Source organism: Lissotriton vulgaris, chromosome 10 (genome assembly GCF_964263255.1).
Source record: "Lissotriton vulgaris chromosome 10, aLisVul1.2, whole genome shotgun sequence".
In the NCBI taxonomy this organism is placed as follows: domain Eukaryota; kingdom Metazoa; phylum Chordata; class Amphibia; order Caudata; family Salamandridae; genus Lissotriton; species Lissotriton vulgaris.
The window spans coordinates 187,897,606-187,912,497 of NC_141698.1; the positions used below are offsets into that span (position 1 = coordinate 187,897,606).

Genomic DNA, 14,892 nt, shown 5'->3' on the forward strand with positions numbered 1-14,892 from the left:
ACAAAACCACCATGGGAGGAAGATACTTCTCCTACCTGGCGGCTAAAACCTGGAATTCACTCCCCATTCACCTCCGCCTCACTCAAAACCACCTAGCATTCAGAAAGCAACTTAAAACCTGGATATTCGACAAGTAATTCCCCTCCCTCCTCAAGCGCCTTGAGACCCTCTGGGTATGTAGCGCGCTATACAAATTACTTGACTTGACAATTTTCACAAGCTTATTGCTTCATAGTAACCACATTCAAAGAAACTCCATAGGCAGTCTTCATGTACATCCAATTAGTATGTTTTTTTTCAAAACTTCCAATTCTTAAATCCAGATCACATCACAAAAGTCAATCCAGGCTACGCATTTCGTGCACACTGGACATCGTCAGGGCTCCAAACTTGCTGCTTCGTGAATAAATTGATTTCCTGCCTGGTGCCCATAGCTCCCAGAGAAAGAAGGATGTTCTTGTTTCCTTGATGTTTTAATCATTACCTCGTCTCTTGCAACGTCTCTTGGGAGCAAAGAATTTGTTAAGCCTGACAATTATAAAAAATGTTATACCTTCAGGAAAAAAACCCATAATTAACAGCATTTTCAATGCAATAAGTCTCGCATTTACGCGAGTTTGAGCTATTGGCATTGCAAATAATGCCTTTTATTTTTGTTTTTGTTTTTAAAACCTAGATAAAAAAGATTGCCGTTTACAATGGCAATAGCTTAAACTTGCGTAAATGCGAGACCTAGTGCATTGCAAATGCTTGTTTTTAAATGTACATGGTAAGGGCATATGGTGGTAACGGCTCCAGCGTGGTAAAGGCTATCAGCATCGTTAGAGGAGCGAAGAGGTCCTTCCACTTTCTCTTGACGAGGTGTGCAGGGCCTCACAAGAGTTTCCTCGTACTGAAAATTTAAAGGATCTGTGGGCAGATTTAGGGTTCAGGGTGGGGACCGGGTATTTTTTAAAAGGTCTGGAGGCTAGGAGGGCTTTGCGCAGGGTTCTAGATTTAGGGTTTAGTGACAGGTCGGGTATTTTTTTAACAGGGTGAGGGTCACGCTGGGAGTCTAGATTTAGGGTTTCGGGAAAGGTCTGGAATTTTTTAACCGGGAGGGGGGTCGCGCTGGGGATGTTGATTTAAGGCTTAGGGAAGGGTCTAGAATTTGGGTTTAGGGAACCAGCTTAAGGACTGAGGGCAGGGGATAGGGAAAACATTTAACACACAAAGGCCTTTACCATACATGCTTTACAACAAAATAAGTGGTAAAGGCATTTGCGTTGTAAGGCAGGCGTGATAAAGGCATGTGTTACAACGGAATACGTTGTTCCATCATACAACCTGTGTGCACACACCTCATATCATTGTTTACCCAAACAAGCTTGTCTTGAAGACCCGCGCCTCCTTTCTTCGAAGGTTGCAACATTGTTTTACCTAAACCAAAGCATCACCGTGTCTCCTTTCTTTGCTCCGCTTCATCCTTCTAAAAAAGAGGAGGGACTCCCCCCACCTAGACCCAAAAACAGTGGTCATTCTACCTTGATTGTACACTAGTTCCTGGGTGGACGACGAATTCTTAGTAGGGTATGTTGTGAAAGAAAGGGAAGGCAGTGCAGGAACTGCCATCTCACACTGGATACTGCTCTGCATTAAGATCTTCCAAACGTTGACTGAGAAGCAACCACCTGAGGGTTTGAGTGTTCATTCTACCTCAGCCAAGGTTGCAACCACTGCGTTAGCTCCTTACGGAGTCTCTGTCCTGGACATATGTCAAGTATCAACATGGGCATCTTTATACATGTTCACAAAGTATTACTGTCTGGATGGTCAAGTCTGTTGTGATGGGCACTGTGTCCTGTTGATCCTGCAGGCCCTTTTGGCTTAATCCTTTTAGCAGACTCACCTCCCAGGAGGTAATGATTCGGTGTCTATTCTGAGGTAAGGAATCTGCAGCTAGAAGTCTCTATTAGATGAACAAGTTACTTGCCTCTGTAAAGCCTTATCTGGTAGATTCTATGTAGCCACAGATTCCTTACCGATCATCCCATCCTCCCAGCTTTGCAAATTGATTCAGTAAGGTCACCCTTCTGAGGGCCATAGCAATACACACCAGTATATCAGCACCTACTGATGCACAGGGGTATTGCTTGAAACTTTCAAGATCCAGTCTGATGCCTGAGGATTATTCCAAAGTAAGGAATCTGCGGCTAAATAGAGTCTCTACCAGATAAAGCATCACTGAGGGCAAGTAACTTGTCCTTTAATCACATGTTGAGCACACCATTTGTACAAACAACTGATTGCTGGTCTCATCTCTCAATCCCACTCATCCACCAATGACCAGCCAGCTCACTAGTATTTAAATGAAAATTAGTTATGGTGATAATTTGTTAGTAATGAGTATATGTTGAAAACATCACATGTATAAGTAATTGCTGAGAGTAATAAAATAAAAATCTTATGAAAATTACGCATAGTACTGTGTGATACAGAAGCTAAGATTGGAGAGTTTACGGCTGTTTTTGTTTTGATTTCTTAAGAAACGTTTTCCTAATACTAACCCAGAGTTGGAAAGTAGTGTGTATTTCATTAAGATCAAATAGACTTCATGTCATATGTACTATGCACATTTTTCAATCTAGAACCTTCATAAACGTGCCACTTTTACGCCACATCAAGTTCACCTTAGAAAAGGCCCACATTTAAGGGACTCCAACCCAAAGACATAAGGCATTTCTCGTCGCTGGCAGCAAAGAAGTGGGATAATACTGTGTAGTGCAAATATTGCATTGCATCATTGAATGTATAGTAGGCTTAATAGAAAGGCCTCAGTAATATCAGACAAGCACCAAACAGTTGTAATGGAGGAATATATTTATACACCATTTGCACATTACTGTCACTTGAGTTGCCATACGGAAAGAGGCAGCCAACCAGCCCAAGTTATTTATATACATCCTAAGACACCACTGGGCTGTTATAACCATATGTAGCTGACTGTTCAGAGTGAAGTAGCCACACAGTAGTGACAAGTGCCATTGCTTGAGACTGTTAAATAGGGTGGGAGAATCTTCTTAAGGGTTTGAAAAGAAGCCTGAATGAGGAGTTGTTTGAGGAGCACGTAGGAAAACCAGCAGAATGACAAGGAAAAGGTAGGAGCACACCAGCGATTTATGGGTTGAGGACACAACATTCCACAATTAATCAGGAACAAGGGCAATGATGATTTAGGGTAGCTCTTCCACCATCATACAATCAAAGTCCATCTTGGAGAGTGTGCTAGAATAACAACAAGCAACATCCTTGTACCATGTTGTTATCATTGGCACTGTCATTGGAAGAAAACGGAATGTGTTTGACAGAAGAGGGGATTTAAGAAATCATTATGGCATTTGTAACTGTCTGGGTGATAAAAAGGAATCGAGGAAATAATTAGCACAACCTGCAGAAAAATACTTAACAGAACGGGGTAATGCAAAACAAAAAGAAAACTGAACAGTGAATTTGCAGACAAAAAACACTGTATGTACTTGAGGCATATAAGGGAAAGAAGCAGTCCTAAAGCTGTTCGGGACTAATGAGTTAAATGACTAAGAAGGCAACAGGAAATTAAAGAAAATGTGAAAAACTTTGGTGGGAAGTAGAAAAGGAAGCCAGATGATGCTAGTCTGAGACCTGGAAATGGGAACTGAGGAGGTTTGAGGAAGAGATGGGCAAGTGGGAGCCAATGAATAGAGATATAAGCCAGTATAAAAACCCAGGCAAAATGGAGGACCAGTAAAAGATTCTGAAATATTGTAAGAGGATAAATGCTCGTAGAGAAAAGTGGGAGGAGCAGGAGAAAGATCAAATTCAGAGGTAATGATTAAAACATTAATCAAAATGAAACAAGAACATCCTTCTTTCTCTGGGAGCTATGGGCACCAGGCAGGAAATCAATTTATTCACGAAGCTGCAAGTTTGGAGCCCTGACGATGTCCAGTGTGCACGAAATGCGTAGCCTGGATTGACTTTTGTGATGTGATCTGGATTTAGGAATTGGAAGTTTTGAAAAAAAACATACTAATTGGATGTGCATGAAGACTGCCTATGGACTTTCTTTGAATGTAGAGTTTTGGTGCTGTGAGGGTGGCCAGTGAGAGGGGGCAACGGTGTTTTGAAAGTGCTGTGTGTAAGACAGTGCAATTGTTGGGAGCTTGTTAAGTGCGAGTAAGTGTAGGTGTTGTGGAGTGATGGTGTGGGGAAGAGTGCTGGGTGCCAAAGCACTTGAATGTTGTGAAAGTGTTAGAGGCCCAGAAGTGCTTTACTCGTGGTTTGAGAGCCCCGGGTGTGACAGCGCTGAGACTGAGTGCTCAGCACACCATGAAACACATGCAGCTCACACTCAGATTGTCTTTCACCGGCACCACCCCTGCCAGACGATGTTGGTGTGCAAGTGCACCTTTGATTGTGTACTAGTGATTGTTCTGAGAGGCTTAGTTAGACCGCTTACCCCAGCACACACATTCACACGTACACTTCCTCACCGAGCCAGCTCGGGTAGAAGGCTGGAATTCAGTATTTACTACAAAGAGTGACAGATGTGCGTAGAGGTCAGCGTGGGGTGAGGGGTTGATGGACACTGGGGTCCTACCTGCACTTAAGTCATCAGTGGCTGTGCATGCTACTTCCACAACCTGGAACTGGGAGGGGGGTGGGGGGCCGGGATCGTCCTAGGACACGGAGAAAGTGCTGGAAGGGCACAGAAAGAGTGTGTGTGAAAGAGGAGACAGAACGGAAGAAGACGGAACAGAGAGTGTGAGGGAGAGAGAAAGGATGGTGACAAAAGAGGAAGACAGACAAAGAGAGAGATAGAAAGTGAGAATGAATAATGAGAGACAGGAAAGTGAGCGAGGTTCTGTCTCAAGAAAGAGAGAACAAATGCTAAAAGAGAGATAAACAGAGAAATGGGCCAAGAAAAGAGCCCAAAATAAATACAGAAGGATGCTGACTGTGTCAGTACACATGATGAAATGGGAAAAAGGGTAGAGGGGCGTACTGAATGCGAGGTAGAGGGAACAGAGAGAACAAACAGCCGCAAAAGTGAACGCGACCGCCATTTGTTTGCAATTAACGCGACCAGCGCGGGTGCGATAATTGGGAACTGATGGCGCCACTGCTCGCTCCCGCAAGGTGGAGGCCTGACATACACGAGTGTTCACTGGAAACAGTGCAGTACACGCACGAGTTTCCAAAAAAGTCCTGAGTGATTCCAAGAGGTCATCTCCTAAGCAGCACTAGCGCTGCCTAAGCAAGACCTAAAAATGCGTGGTGAAGGCTATGCGTGGTATCAGTGTATGCAGGCAATGCCTTCGTGGTAAAGGCCTTGAGCGGAAAACCCTGCCAACTTATGGCGAACAAAGCAGGGTATGCTCAGACGTGAGTCCCTGGCTCGCTTTGCCACTGGAGTCAAGCAAGCCTGGCTGAAGACGGCTGGAATGCCAGAAACCGGTCCTAGGAAGCTTGTTTCCGGTCCAGGGAAGGCATGGCTTGGCAGTTCGGGCTGGACTGTTCCCATGAGGCACAGGGTCAGACTGATTTGCATATGTCCATGTCTGAACTGGGGTGGCAGAGTGGGCTAAAGAACGGTGATGGATTAAATCCAGATCTGTTGACTGGGTGTGAGTGTTTGATTGGTTCAGATGCTCTGTTTATCACCACCCCCTTTTGTAACGCTTTGCATGGAGAAAGGGCAGAGTGCGCATGACTGGTCTGGGCGGCCCCAGAGGCCTGAACAAACAAGTCAGGCTCACTCAGGAGTGGGCACAACACTCCTCCCCTGCCCAGTCCTGCTCGTAGAGCTGCCCCAAACAACCAAACACTACTTCTTTCTCGCAGAGCGAGGAGCAGAAACATAAAATGGTAGTTTTACCATTTTATGTTTCTGCTTCTCGCACTGAGAGAAAGCAGTGGGCCGACGCTCCTCCACCCTAGTGGAGGAGCCGCCCCTGCTAGAAAAGCGGTCTTGATAGCAAGTGAAGTAGTGTAGTGGCTCAAATTGTGCGGGTTACGATCCCACAGTGGCATAATGAATGGTCTGTCAATTGTCAACACTCGATCTTCACGCATAAAGGCGGATGGTGCCCATTGTGGGTGCAGAACCTGCTCCTTTTGCTGCAACAGAAGAGCCTCCCGAAGGGGCAGCCTGATCCGAGGAACGATGCTCATGCTGAGAAGATCGGCATACAAGACTCTCTGTGCCGATTGAGGAGCCACAAGAATGATTGGGTCCGGTAGTTCCTGATTTTCTTGATCTCTGGGCAGGAGTCGTATCGGCAAGAAGGCGTACAGGAGGCCAAAGCTCCACTCAAAATAAAAAGGGTCTGTGAGCAAATGCTGCCTTCGAAACTCCAATGCGCAGGGCTGCTGACACTGCACAACCTCAGTGGTGGCAAACAGATCTAACCAAGGTTCTCCCTACTCATGAAAGACATCTTGCACCACCACGGGTGACCCTCTAGGTATTGATAGCTAAGTTCATCCATTATGGCGTTCAGGGAGCCTGTCAGGTGTTGAACCATCAGAGTAATACTCGAACAGTCCAGCCATGTACATAGATGCGGGCCGCTTGACAAAGGGCCCAGGACCCCACCCTGCCATTTGTTGCAGTACCACAAGGCAGAGGTGTTGTCCATGACCACCTATACCAGCCTTACCCAATCGAAGGAAAGAAGCCTTTCAAAGCTAATCTCCAACAGGTTGATGGGGAGTTTTGATTCGACCGGAAACCAGAGTCCTCCAATCTCCACCTCTCCCAAGTGGCCTCCCCAGCCCAGGAGTGATGCATCTGTCACTACAGTAGTCCGCTCTGGCTAGACAAGGGAGGGGGGTCTGCCGCTGACTCAATCATGGTTAATCAGCCATCATTGCAGGTCTTTTGCAGTTCCCTCCAAGATCGGAACCATGTTGAACAGATTCTCCTGATGCGCCCACTGGAACATCAGGTCCCACATTGCAGAGTCCGCATATGCAAAGGGGCATGTGTCACTAGCAGGATGGAGGAGGCCATGAGGCCCAACAGCCTCAGAGTCAGTCTCACTAAAATCCAGGATAAAGGCTGAAGCATCAGTATGCTAGCAGGAATATCCTGGACTTGCTGCTCAGGAGGTTAGGCCCGGACTGTACTATGTCCAGGACAGTTCCAATGAAAGGGAGCATCTGAGAGGGAGTCAGGTGTGACTTTGGAACGTTGAAAGTGAACCACAGTGAATGTTGGATGTTCTCCATGATCTGGAGGTGGGAGAGATAATGAAGGGGCGAGCCTTCCTTCAACAGCCAATCGTCAAGGTTGGGGAAGACAGGGATCCACAACTTCCGCAGGTGTGCTCCAGCCACCGCCATTACCTTGATCGAGCATCAGTGGGGCGCTGGTATGGTCAAAAGAGTGCACGGCAGCCTGGAAGTGCTCTTGGTCTCCCGGGTAATGCCTGTCGGTAGGCAAGATGGGAATGTAAAAATATGTGCACTGCAAGTCCAATGCTACCATTCACTCTCCAGGGCAGAAAGGAAATTCGCAATCCACAGTCAAAAACCCAGAGTACAAGACATACAAGCATAGCTCCTTGTGACAACTTGTATGTAAACTTCATTCTGTATGTTAAGCCAAAAGATCATAAATGTCGTGAAGTCTGGAGAGGTTTTCGTCCAAAAGTTTATGGTCAGTCATTTCACCATGTTCAGTGCAACAATCGCAAGTCCTTCACCATCCAAAGTGGAACCTTGACTCTAGAGCACAATAACCAGCTATAATCCACACCCTGATTTATGTGGAACAGTCCTATTTTATGCCGGTATGTTGTAAGAAAGTCCCAACTCACTCTGTGAAATGCTGTCTCAGCATCTAGTTGATTAAGAAGTACGGGAACTTTTTCTAGTGAGTGAGCAATTTCATTTATTTTGTGTTCTCCTCGTCTACCCCACTTGTCGGGTTCAATAAGGTCGCATATCACTTAAAAAAAAAAAAGTCTTGATTGTTTTTTAAAAGTCACATATCATTACAGCGGGATAAGAGTAGTAATTGGATCCATCAGACATTACCTTTGTAAATCTTCAGAGGCAACTTCAGGGGTGTCAGCATTAAACACATCAAATTAATTAAACTTGTACATTAAAGTATAATCTTCGACCATCTATTATCTGGCAATCACTCCTTACTCTCGACATCCATGTGTGCTTTAGGGAGTCACATGTATCTTCTCCCCAATCGACATATCAAACAAACAAAAATTCAACTGTTTGTCCCAAACTCTGGGAAACTGGTTAACAAGCGTCGTCCAGTGGCTTCACCACACTGTCTATGTTGGGGACAAATTTCTCATAAGGGCTAAGCATATGTGCCTAAGTGAAGGATCCTCAAAACTCCCTAAAAGGGGGAGGGAAGGGGGAATAAGGAGAGGGGAGGAAAAAAAAAGGGAAAAAAGGGAGGGGGGGGGGGGGGGAGCCAGCCGCCCATTTCGTCCACTCCACATTTGGGCTACATACATCTTCAAAGATTCAGAAAAAAACACCATCCTCGCTCTACGCTCCATCTGTACCCTCTACCTGAACAAACATTGTTCCTGGCATCCCAATCACATTACCTCTGTCCACAAGTACGCCAGTGGGCGGCTGAGGGTCCCCCGGTCATCTTACCTCTCTAGTGTCCTCTTTTTTGCCCTGGCTCACAAGTCCACACTTCTCTCCCGGGCTGTCACCGAAGGTCCAGTCGCAGACATCCACATTAGCGTTACCTGTCTACGTGCTAGGACCAGGGCCGGATCTACGAATCTGGAGCACACCTTCCTCGCCCATTATCTGGAGAACAGTCCCAGCAGGCATACCTCCGCTAAGCAGGGAAGTGTGCAGTTCAGCGTCTTGTTAATGTACCCCTGTATTAGTGCACAACACTACCACAACATATGGGCGAACCCCACGTCCCGCTCTCCATATCTAGGGCAGGAACTGACCTCCCCCATATATGATGTGCAGTCTATGAGGTGTTAAATATATCATGTGGATGTAGTTGAATTGGAGTCTAAATTTGGTGATCCTAGACACCCATTTCGGGCTTTTCAGTACCCGTTCCCATTCATTGTCTTATAAATCTCTCCCTAATAGTACTCCCAACATATCCCGCATTCGGTCTGAGGGTGTCTGAACCATGGCCAACAAAGCTCTATAGAGCCATTTCACCAAGTGCTTAGCTGCGCCTCACATTACCAATGCTTCGAGGACCCCATGCAGTTGTGACTCCTGCCTGCCACTTCGCCATAAGTCTCCAAACGTTCTCACCACCGAATGATAGTTCAGGAATTTTCTGCGAGGTAGGCCATAGTGAGCTAAAAAAATCATCTGAAGGGATCAACGCCCCCTGCTGGTAGCAGTCACCCACTGTGATGAAGGAGCGGTATCACTTCAATCAGTTTGAAGATACTTTAGCTAAGATCCTTGAAACAATTAATCAACCCAATTGATCTGTCAGTCCTACATTTCTCAATGTCCTTGCCTGGTTTGGGGATGAGAGTGTCCTTTGCATCTTGCATCAAGTGAGTCTCTCAAGCCATTTACAGGAAATAATCACATGCAATGTTTTGAAAGTCCAGCCGTGATCATTCACAGCTTATTCAAAAAGATCAACAGATATTAACTCTGTTCATTGTGATTTCATTAACAATTTGAAGAGAATTGTCCCTCTACAAAACCCAAGTGGGAACTTAAGAATCAAAGTTAAGCTTTTAAAAGCTTATTTTAACCTTATGCAAAAATGTGATCTGTATTATTTGTTTTCAGAGGTGGCTTTTATTGTTGCTAATTAAGATTCCATACATTCTAATAATCAATTTTCTAAAATTAACCCAATAAATGTGTACTAAGGAATCTAAGCCCAAAACAGATTGTGTGTTATGAAATTCTATTTGCCTCAAACGCAGAGTTGGGCAACTAGCAAACTAAAAGATACAGAAACTATTATTTTTTCCTCATGACTTATTTAAATGACAGGATCTACATGTGTGTCCAGTATTCTACATGTTATTTCACCACATACTGCCAAGACCGAAATTGTGTCTTGATATGGTGAATCTAGACTGAGAAGAAGTGTCTTTGTTAATTTGGTTATAACTTAGTTCACTTCCAACTTTAAATACTTACACCGCTTTAATCAGCAAATGAACAGAAAAACGAGTTAAGCAGGTAGACTAATCCACACAAAGAGTAAAGCCTTCAGCAAAACCGGAGTATTGACATACTGATGCTTTCATTTATTGATCAAATTCATGAATAAAGCCAGTAATCAATCTCAAGCACACAAGAACCCTTGATTAAGAATATGTCAAGTTCAAATACTCTTGGAGCACCATGGTATATCATCTTCTGCCCATCTTAAAGTTATCAAGTCTCAGCTTCTAAATATCCTAATCCTTACCTGATTATGTGCATTAAGTTCCTGGTTCTCTCGCTGGCACTGCCGGAGAGCCTGTCTCTCAGCCTCCAGGGCCTGAGCCAGGTGTGCATTCTCCAAACACTTTTGAGAGTACTGTTCAGAAAGAACCTCCAGTTCTCGCTGGACCGATTGTAACTCTTCTCTGTAAGAGACAATACACAACAGAGTCACTGAACTGCATTTTCACTTTGCTTCTCTAAAAAGAGTGATATATCTTAATTATTCATTCAATTGTGTTTTGGATGATTGCATCAATTTTGTATAGCAATGGCGGACACGGTCCTAAAACTCATAATTAAACAGTTACATAATCCAAAAGGATTCAATGATTCATAGGTGATACTTAAAGATAGGGAATTACAGTCCAACTCCTTCTTATCAAGGTTTGCTAAGTTCACACATTAAAAACGTGAGTACCATATGTAAAGCCTGTGAGTCACAATATTGGATTGACAAAGCCCGTCAATTACTTATTACTTCTCAATTACATATATAGCACGTCTAAATAAATGAAGAAATTAGCAAAAATGTTTTCTGGGAAGATTTAAGAATAGTCACCTACATCTTTTGGTTAACAAAAGTCACATCAAACTGTGATACAATGGAGAAGCTGTTCCAATCCCACAGAGCAATGGACTGCACAAAAGAAAGGGTCTTAGCTAATCCAGTTTCTAATGTTTACCAGAGAAAAGGTGTCCTTTCCCACTCTCCATTAAAACACAGTTGTGGATGGAGCAGACTAAGGGGTTCTATTCAAGTCCACTAAGATGCACTGAGTGTGGGATTGGCTCCAAGTTTACCTTGGCATCCACTGGGTAAAATGGAGACTTACAACTTCTCTTTCAACGTTATCATGGCACAATCAGACCAAAGCTCTTATGGTCTCATTATGAAAATTGCCGCTGCAGCCAGTGACAACACCTTAACATCAAGCGTGTTAGTTAGTGTAGATGGCATGTGGACGAAATCAAATTTTGTTTGACTGGGTCTATGACCATTTTTATGTTGAGCCTAGAGCAGCGCATGCGCTGCTTGCTCGACTTTTAGTAAGCAGGGTTTTGAAAGTGCTACCCACAAGCTTTTCCTGTCCTCAAGGTTGAGTGCACGCTCCCGAAAGCCGTGTCTCTTTCACGGCCGCGCGGCCATTGCTTGTTAACTGTGGAATTGGATCAGTCAATATCCAACAACAAACGTGTCTGATTGTCGTCGTCTAGAGTAAGATCGTATTTGATCCAGATGCTGTTGATTAGTCATCCACTCATTACGGATTTTAGGTTGCTTGAATGCTTCCAGTTTTTCTTGCTCACATCTGTACTCTGCAGTCAATTACGCTAAAAATACATTAGTGCACACAAAAAGAAAGATTTTAGTGAAGAATGTGGACGCCTGCCAGGAGGCAATAAGACATCATCCATTTCACAAACTCACCAAATGCATGGAGGCTATTGTGTGCTCCTCCAAACTGGAAAAAAAAACTAAAGTGAAACATTATACTATTTTGAGCACGGGCTTTCTTTACACTCCAGTGCTGGACCCATCTCGAGGGAAGGTGTATTAAAATTATGACTCTAGACAGCAAAAAAAGTAAACCAGCAATCACAAAGGTGCACCCACATATATATTTACACTGCAGTAAAGGACTTCCCCGAAGTCATTGTAAGCAGACAAACGTTAAAAAATTAGATGATAACTGCTAACAAAAAACTCTGAAACGTCATAGGCAGGATTTCACAATTTCCACTGACAGGCTGCGCACGTATTAGACAAGTGGGGAAGATGGCCAGAAGACACTTACTTGGCTCTAACAGCGGGATAGATTTCTAGCACCAAGCATTATATGCAGAGTCCTAGGTAGGACCAGCGGAGAGAGACAAACATGCAAAAGGCATTCCTTTCTCCCATTCTCACGAGTTACCTCAGGGACGCTCCTCGTGCACGCACCAACTCCCGCCTGCGTTCAGGCGGGTGCCGCAGACATGCTCTGACGCTGAGCCTGCCACCGTGGCCAGACACAAACCCGAGAGTCAAGCAGAAGGCAGCATGGCGGAGGCCGCTCACTAGGCTGCCTGCCGGTGCTATTGACAGCAGCAGCAGTTGCTCGCTCATCTCCCCAGAGCCTGAATGAAAGGCACTACGTGTTCATGCACCAACGGTGCCATGGGGTGAGTTGCAGAGAGTGGTGAGGTGACGTCACCTGTGCTCGGCTCCCAGAAGCATCTCTGCAAGGAGTTCCAAACAATGCCATTTACCCCCATGTCTTCATTGGGACAAGGCCTCTTAGAAAGGCTAAGGACAAGTCCTTCTTGGCTACAGTTCTCGAGAACAGCAAAGGTAGCAGGGATAAAACAAGCATTTAGTTATGCAGCACAATATCCTTACTGCATGGCTAAACACTTATAAGGTCCCAAAGGCAAGACCTATTGGCTATGCCAATGCTAGTTAATTAGAGTCTCCCAGGTTACTTTCGATGTCAAGCTCTAAGTTGGCTGTAACAGGGCTCCCTTCTAACCTTTTGCTTAAAGAACAATGGTTCTCAAGCAAAAAATGTAAGCCGCCGCTTTAAATGTTTTGGAATTACCCACTTTAGAGGAGTGAAAATTAAAAAGAACTGTACAAATAAATATAAAACCATTGTATATAAGCACAAAATGACAGAAAGGAGTTAATATAAGGTGCAATTGTAGTAAGCTGGCTCTGTATATACTAAACCAAAATGAGGTAGAGTGTGCACAGAGTCTAGTGGAACCCCAAAGGTAGGCAGAGGTAAAAGTAGATAGCACCTTACTCTCTATTTGTAGTAGTGTGGGCGAGCAGTAAGGCAGTATCAGAGGGTAGTGTTAAGCATTTGTTGTACACGCTCAATCAGCAAATGATGTCACACACTCAAAGACTGAACTCGGACCAATTTTGTTTGTATCAAAAATAGTATTAAGTTAATTTATTTCTAGAACCAAGCCAAGCCTGGCACAGGTAAGTGAAATAAATGCTTTGCAAAATATTATGCAGTGCTTACAAGTTCAAATGCAGTTGTTTGAAATACAGGTAAGTTAAGGTATTGAAATTACTGTACCCTTTATTTTTTAGATTACTTTTTAAGTTACTTGTTCTACTCAGTGTGATATGCCTAGATAGCACCCTGGGACATTTTCTAGAGAAAAGGTAAGTAAAATCAGTTTTGAACAGTAGTATTTTTTTAGGTTTTCATACAAATCAGCTCCAGACTTAGAACATTTTTCAGAGAAAAACAGTCAATAGGTTCCTATGGAGAGAAATGAAGTTAACGGTTACCAGGTACTCAGTCTTTGGGGTTGAGATTCTGAGGTAAGAACAAGGGTTCCCCCAGGGTCAAGGATGCACTCTTGTTACACCCGCAGCTGCACTAATGCTGCAAAAGATACTGATTGTAGTATGTTTACTAACAGGACGTTTTACTACAAGGCAACCATCCAGTGCCGTCTATTAGGAGAGATCTTCTATTCAGTCTTGAGAAAGATGGCATAATATTGAAAGATAAGCCATCGAAACGCGTCAACGCCAAACAAATTGTACAATCGAGTAATCAAGCTTATCCTGTGTATTGCAAGAATCAAATGTGTCCAGGATTGGGTTTTTGAATTTCTGACACTTGATGTGCAAGTTTTGATGACAAACTACACTGTCTTTTGTTCGTCTCTCCCCCCTTTGTGTTCTTATAATTGATAAATTGTATGGTACTGGTTTTTTTTAGGTTGGTATCATTTGCTCACAATTTTTAGATGACCTAGAACTGTGACAATTTTTAGTATATTATGCCAATGGAATGTTAAATTGTTTTTACTGTGCATTGTTTATGTTTTTAATACACAAATAAATTTGGTATAATTTTTATACATACATATATGTTTTGTCATACTTGTTTAATAGTAATGTCCAATATTAACATTTGGGCCTGATTTGTTAGCAATCTCGCAAGGGAATTTTTTGATTCTACTATTCTTTTCTCCAGGGCACAGGGTGGCTGGATGCAGGGGTGTCTTTTGAGGTCGGATTTCACCTTACCAGGCTACTCGCGGTTGGGGTGGGTCTCTGTGCAGAGGCTGCAGGCGAGGTTGGGAAGTCCTGGAGGGGTCAGCCCACGGTGGACTCAGACTCTGGAGGCTGGGGAACCTCACTGGGACCGGTGGGCCACTCGGACTTGGGCCGTAGGCGTCTGGTGCAGTGGTGGTTCCAGGCGACGGCTTTCTTTGTCCTCAGCAGGCTCAAAGTCTTTCTTGGCTGTTTCTTTTGAACAGAGCTGCTGTTCACAGGAGATCTGGTCTTTGTTGAAGGAAGTCAGTCCTCACAGGGTTCTGGAGGTCGCTGACTGCAGGTCAGGCGTCTTCTGGCGCAGGATCTCTGGAAATTGCAGACAGGCCAGTAGGGCTGGAGCCAAGTCAGTTGTTTTCTGCAGTCTCCTCTGCTGGGCATCT

General features: G+C 44.2%; 1 protein-coding gene across 1 annotated transcript in view; it reads right to left on the minus strand.

Annotated features, from left to right (window-relative positions):
• The window catches only part of MPRIP (myosin phosphatase Rho interacting protein), a 564,937-nt gene that overhangs the window by 192,002 nt on the left and 358,043 nt on the right, over window positions 1-14,892 (minus strand). The window contains exon 17 of the mRNA XM_086940861.1: window positions 10,427-10,586. Within this exon, the coding sequence (XP_086796987.1) occupies window positions 10,427-10,586 (160 nt within the window). The remainder of the gene's footprint in view (window positions 1-10,426; window positions 10,587-14,892) is intronic.